This window comes from Cyclospora cayetanensis, unplaced genomic scaffold, assembly GCF_002999335.1.
Source record: "Cyclospora cayetanensis isolate NF1_C8 unplaced genomic scaffold, CcayRef3 CcayRef3_contig_6, whole genome shotgun sequence".
Classification (NCBI taxonomy): Eukaryota; Apicomplexa; class Conoidasida; order Eucoccidiorida; family Eimeriidae; genus Cyclospora; species Cyclospora cayetanensis.
Window position 1 is genome coordinate 12,209 of NW_020312590.1, and position 12,615 is coordinate 24,823.

Genomic DNA, 12,615 nt, shown 5'->3' on the forward strand with positions numbered 1-12,615 from the left:
TTCCAGTGAGTAATCTGGCTCAGTGAGCACCGTGATAGACAACTGGCATGCAGAATACCTAGTTCTATAGATTCTACCTCTTGAAACGTGCCTTTTGGTCTAAAGGAAGCCACTGGAGGCACGGTTGCAGCTTTAGTTCCACTGTTTCAATCCGTGGGAGCCACAATAGTGCCTATACATAAGATTCAGGAGAAAATTCCAGAAAAATGCCACTTTGAACTCTATAACACGATAAAGAATATTTCATTGCCCTAGATCTACTTCAGCTGTTTGTAGTCTGCGCTGCAGTGCAAGTTGACTCTGTTGTAGAGCAAAATTTTCGTTTCGTAGCGCCCGAATCAGCTCGTGAATCCGGTGGTTTTCTGTTCGCTGCTGTAGAAAAAATTGCTTCAACTCTGCTTTTGAATTTTGCAAAGCAGCCAGCATTTCGTCCTTTGCTTCTTGTACAACTTCTTGTGTGCGACCCACCTACACAAAGACATATCCAGCTAGAACTTCCTAACTTCCAAGGTGGCATGACAATCCATACCATTATTAATTTTCAAATGAAGGCATTCTCAAAGCGCTTGGTGGTCTCATGAGATATTATTAATGCTCTATACCTGGACAGTCTTCTGAGACCTAAACTGTTGCACCTGCATCTGAAGTGACTTTAGTTCTGAATCGATAATACACTCGAGCTCTCGGATGCGATGCTTGAGGCCTGATCCGCTCGTCGGCGTCAGTAAAGAACCGTGAGGAGAGCGAGAGCCTTCGGTTTTTACTGAGTATTGCATGGTGATGGTATCCTAATCACAAACGTTGACCTACGTAAGTGGTTAGCTGTGCCGATAAGTTAGCCAGATGCTCGAACAAGGCTCAAGTCCACGGACCTCGTCCTTCGGAGTCGTCTCTATGCATACCGATGGCAAGGAACACACACGCATCAAGGTTTCCTTGGCCCATTCAGTTTTAATTGATCACTTCACTTCTCATTTTGGCTGAGGACTGACCGACGTCAGCTTGTAGCAGCTCGATACGTTTAGAAAAGCTGTATGGAGTCTAAGCACTACTCTCAGGCTTTTATCTAATTTATTCTGTTCACTGAGGCTATATTCCATGGCGGCAGTAGCATATGATGTGCGGCGCTCTTTACCTATGTGAATGCAAGCTGCTCGAATTTAGCGGCAGACTACTTACTGGTATTGCTGAGACTTAGAGTTACGCCGTCAAAGGGTGATGTTTACCAAGCGCTCGCACGAGCATTCCTTAGTGCGCTCATTATTTCACGGGGAAAGTTTTATTTCGTACAGTGCCTTTTCATGTCCGCTGGCCGGTGATGCCGCGCCTGCAGAATGGCCATTACAGAGAAGATATCTGGCTCATCACCAAGAGTATAGCTGACAGAAGATTGAAACTTTGTCGGGGTAAAATGAGGGTGGGTGATTGACCTTTGATTCAATGAGGTGCAGAAAGAGCTGAAGTTGGTGACAGGCTTATCGAACCATACGTTATGCGTCGCGGCGAACAGTAGATTGATAGATATTGGAGCAAACACAGATCCCTGATCTTCAATTGTCAGATAAGTACAGTATTATCGCCTAGGTTATGCTTTTATTAAGGAGCTATGATTAGCTCCTGTTTTTCGGAGGGGTGTTGTAATCCCGCTGCAGCCCCGAAGCTGCTTGCACCTTTGCTTCACGAGCTATGCTTTAGGAACTCATAATTTGATTTAGGCTGTTCAGCCATTCACTTTAGACATCCAATGATTTAATTTATCATTTTTGCCGTACTCGTTGTGTCTGCTAGGCAGCCGCGCACAACTAGCGAGAGTGCACACCAGTGGCGTTTACTCTATTTCGGGTTCTAACGGGATAGATCAGATACCCCCTAAAATGTCCTTTAAAGCAAATGGTATGCTGGCAGTGCTGATTCTAAGAGAGGCTAGAGGAATTCGAGATTCAAAGCCTTGCGCGTGGCCTTGATCTGCACACCCCTTTCGTCATTAAGCATCCTGGCATGGGCCTCGTTTGAGTGGCAGTTCAAAAGATTATTTAAAATAAATTAAGCAGATTTGTTTGCAAATCAAGAGGACAATCGGCATGTGCAGCTCAATTCCAGGCTGTCTCTTCGTGACTCTGCGGTGGAACCGACTCAAGCTCTGCATGATTCCGTGCAGGAAACTGGTAATACGGTTAACCATCGCTCCGGTGTAGCATCTGTATCCTACACATAGCTTTTCAACAAAGTTCGGACAGAAAAGGCTATTCAGGAACTTATTTTTTCCTGAAAAATACGGGAAAATGATCTAGGCTCACATGGCGCTGCGATTATTCGGCCTAAAGGAACCGCTATGCAGCATCGTAGCATAACATCACAGTCTCCTAAGCTCATCCAGGCGCAAATCTGGTGTTAAGGCTTACAGCTTTCATTGAAACAAGGGAGGCACGGAGATCTTGCACCAAAACCGATCTAGGGTCACCGCACACAACTAAATTAGAATAAGATGGCTACGCCAATCAAGCTTCCTGATGGAAGCCTTACGGAGAGAATATATTGGCTATTAAGGGAGCAACAGTACCATAAGGTAGTAGAAGCTTTGGAGGATCTGATGCAGCGCCAGTCATACCTTGAGAATCCGCGAACATTTCATGCGTTACTATCACTGCTCGGTTATTGCTTGTACACGATGGGGGCTTTTGAAGGTGCGAGGCAGGTGTACAGCCAGTTACATCAAGCATTCCCAACTGTTGTTGAATATGAAGTAAGAATACGCTGAAAATGAGAAGCCATCGAGCTGTCTTTGCATTATGGTCCACTCATATAGCTTTGTAGTTCTTGAAGACGCTGCTCATGTTCTAGCATTCGAGCCTAAGCACCTTTCCAAGCTGTATATGCGGGAACCTTTGCAGCTCTATATGGCGTATTGCGTCCTCTACTCCACAGCATGCGAGCCTACAGCAGCCCTCACAACTACGAGGCAGGACCAAGACATATCGGCTGCTGATCCCCTCATATCCCTCTGTATACGATCAGGTGCAGTCCCGCAATATGATTCTCGCCTACTGGCAACAGGAGGAAGCAAATATACATTAGTCTGCAAATGTACACGCCAAAGGGACCTAGTTGCCCGTTCCACGCTGTTTCGAAAAGGAAATAGCGCATAAAAGCCATGTGCTGCTCGCGCGTGCACCGTATGCAGAAGCCAGGGATAGCCCGGAGCGTGCTACAAGTGATGAAGCCCTATTGGATTCTGCTGCTTTGTTCCGTGTGGGAAAGTTTGACGGCGGCCTCAGAATAGCGGCTGCAGCAGCTCACGCTAAAATGTGGACGCCTGCACTCGCGTACAACGAGGCTCTATGCGCCTACAAGGTACTTCGAAATGAAAGCCTGCACGTTAGGAGCAATGTTGAAAGTTTTTTCATTTTGCTGTGCAACGCACGGTTTTTTGTGTGGCTACTTTACGATATCACAGAGGGGGTAACAGGTAGCACTACTACCCTGTATTAAGTCTAAAAAATTGCACCAGTGTACATGTACAATGTAAATGGAAAACAGGCTGGTAAAACTGAGGTGGCTGCGAGGATTGCTGAGAGGATACTCTCACTAGGAGCCTTGAACTACAATGGCACAGATACTGAAGCGGCGCGGATGGACATGCTCACTTTCAACAGCAATCTTGGGGAAAAGAGGATCTCCTTGTCCTCTCTGGAAGAGGCAGTAGTGTGTAGAGTGAATACTCCAAAAACAGAGATGAATGCATCACTACATACCGAAAGTTTACATCCACAAGGAAATACTGGCTGAAAAGCCCTTTCAAGTTCTTAAAATCTGCAGTTTTGATGGATTTGCAGGTGAATGCAGCAAATCTCCGTTGCGCGTTGGATATCAGTGATAACCGACTGCACGCTGCAAAGGGACATCTAGATATGCTGTGTTCAAGGAAAGATGAGGGTAAACCTTATCACATTTATATTTCTAGCTGATGTGCCTCAACTAGAGTTTGATCACAACGAACAGAATAGTGATCATGGGTACTGATGCCAGTTTCCCCAGTAAGGTTGTTTATTTTAATGTGTACGGCTTCGATTTGGGGCAGGGCTGGACTGCGTTACTCTACATAATCAAGCGTTAACCACGTCTAGCTCCGATCCAGCAGACTCTATAAGCAGGCTTGAGTGCCTGCTTGCTGAGAGTCGCTGTCCTCCCACAACTGCATCCAATCTCCTTATCCTTTACTGCAAGTTAGTCAGAGACCTACCTAATTGGTCCAATTCAGCATAGTCGCGCAGCATGAAGGTGCTCGGGATGGAGATCTGTAAAATCTCAAGAGCTTGTTGCTATTCCATCGTTTCCCTTTGAAGGTGAAAGCGTCATACTGCGCATTCGTTCAGGCACAACCACCCTGCAGCTGCTGCTGCTCTCTTGGTAGGTTCACCGTAACATGACCACAGGCAACACAACTAATGATAGCGTTGACAGCTCGATAGATTTAGTAGGGTCCTGTCGTGTAGCATGGCTCTTCAGTGCGGGAATGCGTAACTACTGAAGCATACTTAGGTGCCAAGCAATGCACTGAAATGTACACCTGCCCACCATCCGCACAGTGAAGCTGCACCTACTTTCACTGTGGGAGCCGGAAAACCCTTACCACTGCGCATGGCAATATTTACAGGTAAGGCGATGCGTTTAGTAACAGGGGCTCTTGTTCATTGTGGGCGGTCTCTAGGCTGACACTGGTGACTCTGTGTTGGGTGGCCTAAGCGACAACGAAGTGGAGTTTTTGCGCAGCTTCATATTGGTAAGATCAGAATCAGTGGACGCATCAATCGAACCCGTCAATCAATTGTACGATAGCTTGACTGTTACCCACGTACAAATATAGCCAGACGTCCTAGAATAGATGCTAATCCGCCTCGCAGGTGTGCCAGATGCGATGCAGCTTAAATCAGCTCCTGTTGAGGGTCAGCAACGACTAGAAGGTTTAGTGAGACAGCTAGGAGAGCAAATAAATCATACACAAGAGCGGCTTGTGCGCATATGCTTATTTGCATACGTGGCCGAACAACCCTCAACTGCCTTGGTTTAGGTTACTCTAGCGCTGGCTAAGGTCTCGATAGCTGACCGGCTCCTAACTTGCACAGTTAACATGAAAACAAACGACAGTTTTACAGGCTAGGTGCTATATGCCATTTCAAACATGCGTGTGCCAGGCCTCCCCCCTTTTATCGACAACCGAAGCATTGCGAAATGGCAGGGCGTCATCGGTACAGGAATGCATGAGCAGCCTGATTTATGTAAGGGCTCTGAATAAAATTTGCAATAAACACAGCGTCATGCAACTTTTCGAACGTCCCGGGCGGCACCTGCCAGTGTTGTCTGTTGCAGGCTCTGATGGCGCTGGCTGGCGCGTACTGTGAGGAAGGAAAGCTCTCGCGGGCGGAGAGGTGCGATCCTCACTAAAAGGCACAAAACGCATACCACACTTTTACTGTGCCTCTTGAATTCTACAGTACTTCTAGAAGAAGGGCTCACTTCGTTATAGTAACTTCATCATAGCCCAGTGAACACCCATGCATGAGCACAAATGCCAAAGGTGGTGAAGATCATCCAGAAGGTTGTGGCATTTCTTTGCAGCCTGCTGAGATGTTATGAAGAACTTTGTAAGGATGATATAAACTGGAAAATAAACATGGGACACCTCCGCTTTATGCAGGTAAGGTGCAAGAGCAAGTGAGGACCTCTCCACTAAAGTGTTTTTTCGCAATACCTACTAATTACGTAGACTCAGGGGGCCAAAACCAGCAGCTATCGAAGCAAAAACTTGCTGCTGATGTACCGTCTGCGTACGCAGAAGGATTATATTGGCTGCCTACAGTTTTACCGCCACTGTAAATGGGAGGAATTGGACGATAAACGCAGTGTTCAAGGCTGGGAAGCTGGTGTCCTGGCAAACATGCTGGCTGCAAACATCATCCTTGGGCATCTTGATCAAGCTCAGGAGCTTCTAAAGTGCGCTACAGTTCATAAGATATTAAGATTATAAAACCGGGCATCACAGATGCATTAAATATAATTCAGTGTTTGCGGAAATATGCATGATGTACGTTAGTTTGGTTTTGGTGAATGAGCAACTTCTGGTCGATTATTTTCTCACCTGCATATTAGTTTTCTAAATGGCACTGGCCGTCCCAATGGATTAGAGGCCTCCACCCCGTTTTTGTGGAGGAACTCTATTCCCTATTCTTCCGCCGTAAAGCTGGTGATTGGCACCGTCTACTGCTCCGAAAAGGCGTATGACTATGGTATCAAGACTATGATAGAAGGTTTGCTGCCTATGGAAAAGATTCTGAATGCAGACAGCTGGTGTGTTGCAGTGATAGTAAATGCAGATCGCCATCACAGATCCCAAATGTCACTTTAAGAGCTGCTTAACCACATATTGAGGTCTCGGGTTACAATGATTTATGAGCTCTGGTGAGCATTTGTGCGGCGTGTGTAAAGTACAGGGCCCAGTGTAAGGCCTGTATTGCGGCGTTGCTGACCGATGTCACGTTGGGGGCCTTCATTATGGATGATCAGCTTACGCGTAACATTATAATCTTCTTACAGCAAATTGAAGCCACAGCATGTAGCTGTTCGTGCAGTCAGGTAATGCATACCGATGTCAGTATTGCTATACAGCGGGAATTGATGGCTTCTATGAAACCAACCATCCTGCGTTCAAGTCGTGTATTCCTGCGCCTTCTGGGGCAGGCAAACTGCCAAGGTTTCAGACTCGCCCCCCTTGTGAACTTTTGTGAATGCTCGGAATGTTTTGTGCAGGGCATGAATGTTCTCGTGGACGAGGCAAGGGCGTTTCTTCGAGTGCTTTTGGGGCTTGCCGAGGAAGGGACCCCATCGACGAAGTAATCATCTGGTTTGCCTTGTCTAGGAGCAATAGCTCCAAAGCAGGCGCCGCCCTGTTGCCTCAAAAAAATTCGATGTAGCTTCAAGCAAAGAATGTGAAATACAGAAGTGAGTCTGGTCTGCTTGGTCTGTAGGCTATCTAGGGCGGGTTATGTTCCCCAAAACAGAACAGTTTCTGCAACACCAGAACGTTAAACCTGCTTTGATAGGAAGTGACAATCCGGAGGCACGACCATCTGATCTATGAACACAAGTGTACGTGGTACAATGGGTCGATTCTCTCTACTGACGCTAAAAACCAATGCAGTGTTCTGATAGTGTGGTTGCCCGCCGCACAGCAAAAGAGAAACAGACTGTAACAATCACCCACAGAGTGCTTGCAGTGTCTAAGTCTGTTAAGCTAGAAAACACGGATTTCTAGCATAATACAGACCTGGCCAGTGAAAGCCCTCAATAGCCCTCTGTATAGGCAAAAACAATGGGCAACGTCTAGTCGTTACAGCAGCAGATTGCTGTATTAAAATCAAAATTTTACCGATCGAAAGGAGCGTGGCAAGCAGAGATGGCTGTGCGCGATTGAATATCTCAAAACTTTAGCGGTGGCCAAGAATGGCAGTACTATCTTGGCTTGTATCTTGTGAGAAGCAGGACTGGCAGGAAGCGCCTTTCTCTACTTGAGCTAGTGCACCGTTTACTAAGTAGTAAGAGATCACAATGGCCTGCTGCCACAGCCAGCTCAGGAGATTCTTTTGTTTGCTACCCAGGTAGCTTGCTTTACACTTTGTGAATTTCGTTTTCGGAACACGCAAGCTACGAAGCGAAGCTCCACCTGTTACCACAGTAGTGGCCCTTCAAGTAAACGTGGACACAAACTTAGGTCATACAGCCCAGAGACTGATTGCCGGGTGCAATCGAATACGGAACATATCTTATTGTTCATTGCGAGCCCTCCACAGTTGCGGGGGGTCTCCAATCCTTTGCACCCTAGTCGCTGCTGCACCGAAATAACAGGGCCGTAGGGGACTACATATTTGCGCGTCCATACTTGTGAAAGCCTCTTTCCGTGCTAAAGAGCCAGCTGACGATTTAGGCCTTGGAATCTCTGTATCATCTGTTCGGACTGACTGGTTTGCTGGCGGCAGGAAATATGCATCGCCCTAAGCTAGCATGTAGGACATATTTGCAACAATCAGTTTTTCGGTGGCCCTTACCCTTCACTGCGTCAATGGAGACTGCTCTGTCTCGGGCGACGAGCATACGTTGGTAGGCAGCTTCTGAAGTGCTGCGCTGCCCCCTGCAGGTCAGTCCGCTGCTGTTCGCGTGACCGGCTCTGGTGAACGGTATCGTTAAAGGTCTTGCTCAGTATCCTTGATTGGTGACCCCCATGACTTAAAGCTGCTCCAATTTAAAATCAATGATGGGTAGCGGAGCTGGAGTAACGTGGCACTCAATTCTGCCACTCATTGCTGCGGCACCAATGAATTTTGCACATTTCCCATAGAACTTATAGGAAGTCCCAAGGCATGCCGTACAGGCAAATTTAAGGCAACGGTAGTGGTCCCCGGGCTGTGACCAATCGCGGGATGCTCATCCTGAACCACGAGGATATTATGTCGTCCCGATTGTGTCAGAAAGGTTCTACTGAAGATTCTCACCCCGTTCTTGCCACCGCATAATATCAGTAAACTACGTTTCAGTGTCCTATTCATGCTGCAGTTTCTAAGGGCCACGGGAGCATGAATTAGGACGGTTAGTCGAATATGGCTGTGGGACCTACACCCGTTACTACGTTTTCATTCTCACTGTGCATTCCGTGTCCATGTGGCCCATTCCACAACACTTGTTGAATGGACTAGTCCATACCTAAGCTTTTCTGGAAAAGCTAAACCATTCCATAGATCGGTACCTCTATAAACATCTGTCATCTGCTGCATTAACTTATGCTGACGATGTAACGGGCTATGGTACATTTTGGCACATCATGTTAGATAGTTATATCCAAATAGCCATTAGGAAAAACAGCGACTGCTTATTTCGATTCATCATCCATTGAATTTGCGGCAAAGTAAGCTTAGCGTGATACGATAGTCATTATTGCTGCGTGCCTATGCGTTGAATTGTATGTGCCACTAATTATGAATGCCCGAAGTGCTTAACGAGGGGAGCAATACACCACCTAGCTGTTCCTCTACCTTCATGTCACGACCCTGTGGGGAGGATGGGGTAAAAAGAAGGGCGTGTTTGCAGGGATCATCAATAATTTCCTACCAAATTTTATTGCGGGATCGAGGCTTAGCCCCTACAGAGGGAACAATGCAGGCAACATTCACGAGTTTAATGCTTATATTTCTGTCGGACCATGCAGGCCTCATTGCATAGATTGGTGCATCGTGGATGAACGTGACCATTGTTGAAGGAGGTGACGCTCTTTTTAATACTGTGGCGGAAGGAGCGAGCCCTGGTACATTTACGCAACGATATTGTCTCAAGAACTGTACTCTACCACCACCTTTGCTTATTGCGGTGAAAACTAGAACTACATTGGCTGTCGACCAAAAGCTTTGGCTAGCCATGCATTCAAGGTAAGTTGCCAACTAATCTTCATAAAACTGGTACAGTAAAAATAACTCTAGGGGCTACAGTCACCCCGCATATTAAATGTTGAGCAATTTGGTGCTGCGGTCCATGAGGATCGCAAAACCGAAAATTTGGCTATAGTTTATTGTTGATGTTCATTGTTCTTCGAAGGAGAAGCTGCTAGATAGACCTTTCCATTGGGTCAATGCCGCCACTACGTGCCTGCTTGCACGAACCCAGACATACATGGGACGCTGAAGCTAAATTTCCAGGACTCATTGTCTTGATTGACCACAGGTCTTAATTTGAGCGAATTTTTTACAAAGCCGACTTTACTACCATTACAAAAAGTAGCAGGCGTTACAGAACCGAGGTCTCACGTGCAGCTAGCGGAAGCCACGAAGGCTGCAAGCGCGGTAGTGAACGAGAGCCTCTAAAGAGGAAAAAGAGCCGTAAACCACCCGATATAATTGAAAAAGCCCAGATTGAAATCGTTTAAGGGGTAAAGGTAGATAGCTTCCCGATATAACGTCAGGACGAGTGATATTCCTGACCAAGTTCCCGGTCGGCGCATATACTTTCACTAAAAATGTGGCAATGAAGCCGAACAAACTAGATTCTTTGCATCGAAAATCCACTATTCCAGTGAATAAAAACCATCTGACACACCTGCCTCATCTGGAAACCAGTACATGGACACCCAAGGTTGATACGAGGGAAGGTAGTCAAGTGCGTGCGCTCAAAGGCCGCTTACAGCGATAAATTCTCCAGCGCCCGTTGCCGTGACGCATGTCCTTGCAGCACGGTTGTTTTAGTGAGGTGCTGCGCTGGTGTCATTTGATTGCAGACGCTTTGCATATTTCGACAACGTGCACGAGTGGCTGTAGATACGATGAATAAGTGATTGAGCGTCCCTACGGAACCCACCAGTTTTACAGCAGCCTACGTAGCGCGTGCAATGGTTTTGAATTGCCGAATTGATCTTTGTTGAGAACCGGCATTTTTCGGCAGCCGGACAGTGCCACCTTATTCGCGTAGCTTTATGCAGCTTGCGTTGCACCCTGGCACATAATTGTGCCTCTACGGGAGGAGTAGTTCAAAATATCGTCTTCTGTCCATAAACCTCTTCCTTTAGGTAATACTATTATGGCACAGGAGAGTTGCACAGGACCCACTTCAGATAGTGGTAGTTTTCACACCAAAGGAGCAAGCGACCCAGCCAGCTATTCGGAAGAAACCGCAACTCCAGGCATATCATTGGGAGCTGAATGCTTCCAACAGTTCGTGCAAGAACATGAACCTGGACTCTTGGATTCTTCAGCAAAATTTTTACAAGACAGTGGCTTCGTAGAATGTGCAAAAGCACAAAGAGGAAGTGGTGTGCGGATGCTTCCTGATTCATCCGAGCCCTGTACACCAGCTGCAGAAGAGCTGCGAGAATGGGAGGAACAATCAGTTATGCTGTTTGATAAGCGACCATCATATCTTCGAATCGTTCGCCGTCTTCGGAGCATTCGTGTCTTTCCCGCTCTCACTGCTTGCACTTCTGCATTGCTGGTCACTGCTGCGGTTTGCGGAGCCGAGATCGCTTTCCGAGCAGCGGACATCTCGTCAGCGTTTTCTCTGTTGGGGTGCTCAATACTGGCCTTTTTACTGGCTGTCATTGCAGCCCACACTAGGAGCCACTTCCAACTTGTTGGGCTACTCCTGCTCGAAGTTATATTTACTTTATACGCAACAGCTTTTGGCTCGATTGGAATTGTGAATGTAAAGCAACTGCTCAAGCGCCAGATGGATACACAGCAGGATCTTACAATGCAAGAAGAACAACGCGACAACGCTATGAAAGTCATGCGGCGCATGTTGATCGAGCATGCTATCTTTTCTGGACTGTATTTCTTCGTTGCAGCATCTCACTGCTGTGCCGCAGCATCAGTAAATCATTTACGTGGTGCAGTTCAGCCCTTTGACAGCCGTTTACGGAGGAAACGTCAAAGGGCTCGCGCTATTAGACTGCTAGGTGTTATTCCAGTTTCCGACCCGGAAGGCAGCGAAGCAACAAGGACCATGGTGTTAAAAGAAGGGAGTACTTTGGAAAACCATCAGAGCGACTTTGTAGGCTCAGGATCACAAATGAAAAAACCTGAGGCCTACGGATCGTGTTCTGGGCAGATTGAAGAAGCAGTAGAGCTGCAGCACTGCACCACGGGGTGCTTTCCTGGTCCTGAAGACGACAAAATAACACATGCAGGACTGCCGCTAGGCGAAGATTGCTCGCAGGACCAGCACGACCTACTCGAAGGCTCGGTGCTAGAGACCCAGAATCCAAAGAACTAATATGTGCGTCCCGTGCACAATGATAAATCAGCAAGTATACAGCAGCGCACATCTTGCGAATGCATCTCTGATGCTTCTTCATGCAAGAACAGGAATCTTATGTCCATGGTAGACGATATCCCAAGAGACGCAGTACATTTAAAATTGAGCTGTGCAACTGATTAGCATCACTGCTTTTTTTATGAATCCACAGCAGAATTCTCCATAGCAATGTCATCCAGCTGTAGCATTAAGCGTATTGCTTTGCTGATATGGACGGAGGAAGGGTAAGAGAACTTACCTGATGTCTGGGGCCCTTAACTATGTCCATTGCTGAGCAAATTTGAAAGGGGTTCGTCCGCTGTCAGGCTTCGAGGGTAAATCCAAGTGTTGGCTCTGTTACCTTACTAACATTCGGTGTCTCAAGACAACGCATGTGCAGAGAATATCTGTAAAGCACGACCCCACAGCGGGGCTGCTAATTACGTGGTTGATATAAAACTCGGACTTCAGCACACTCAAGGCATTCCAAGAAAAATCGCTCTGACGGGCCAGCCCCATGGTAATATAGTACCTGATTAAGATTGGATGGTGGACATGTGGTGTTGGGGCCAAGATGCTCACGTACCATTGGGACAGACATAGGGGAAGCACATTGTGTGTGCAGTATATCACTGCTGTCGAGCCCGGGATTGCATGCGCACAATTCTTGCAGTCCATATTGCTGCCTTCTCATGGCCACCACAGGCCCATATTGAGGGCCTGTACTTGTAGGTTAATAATATTCCGAAATCGAGGTACAATAACTTCACTGACGCGTTCTGAAGTGCGTCG

General features: G+C 47.0%; 3 protein-coding genes across 3 annotated transcripts; 2 read left to right on the plus strand and 1 right to left on the minus strand.

Annotated features, from left to right (window-relative positions):
* Positions 1–243: 243 nt before the first annotated feature.
* LOC113146770 lies at positions 244–776 on the minus strand. Its single transcript, XM_026335088.1, has 2 exons — positions 603–776; positions 244–468 (listed from the first exon to the last, which is right to left on the minus strand). The coding sequence occupies exons 1-2, from the start codon at positions 774–776 to the stop codon at positions 244–246; spliced, it is 399 nt and encodes a 132-aa protein (XP_026190873.1).
* A 1,709-nt stretch (positions 777–2,485) lies between these two features.
* On the plus strand, positions 2,486–6,891 carry LOC34617416 (tetratricopeptide repeat protein 30 homolog). Its single transcript, XM_026335090.1, has 10 exons — positions 2,486–2,743; positions 2,892–3,047; positions 3,202–3,351; positions 3,538–3,652; positions 3,817–3,933; positions 4,079–4,223; positions 5,617–5,695; positions 5,882–5,991; positions 6,208–6,361; positions 6,592–6,891. Exons 1-10 carry the CDS (start codon positions 2,486–2,488, stop codon positions 6,889–6,891), a joined length of 1,584 nt encoding a protein of 527 aa, XP_026190875.1.
* A 3,720-nt stretch (positions 6,892–10,611) lies between these two features.
* Positions 10,612–12,363, plus strand: LOC34617415. The gene is made up of 2 exons (XM_022730788.2): positions 10,612–11,767; positions 12,239–12,363. Exons 1-2 carry the CDS (start codon positions 10,612–10,614, stop codon positions 12,361–12,363), a joined length of 1,281 nt encoding a protein of 426 aa, XP_022591759.2.
* The last annotated feature ends 252 nt before the right edge of the window (positions 12,364–12,615 follow it).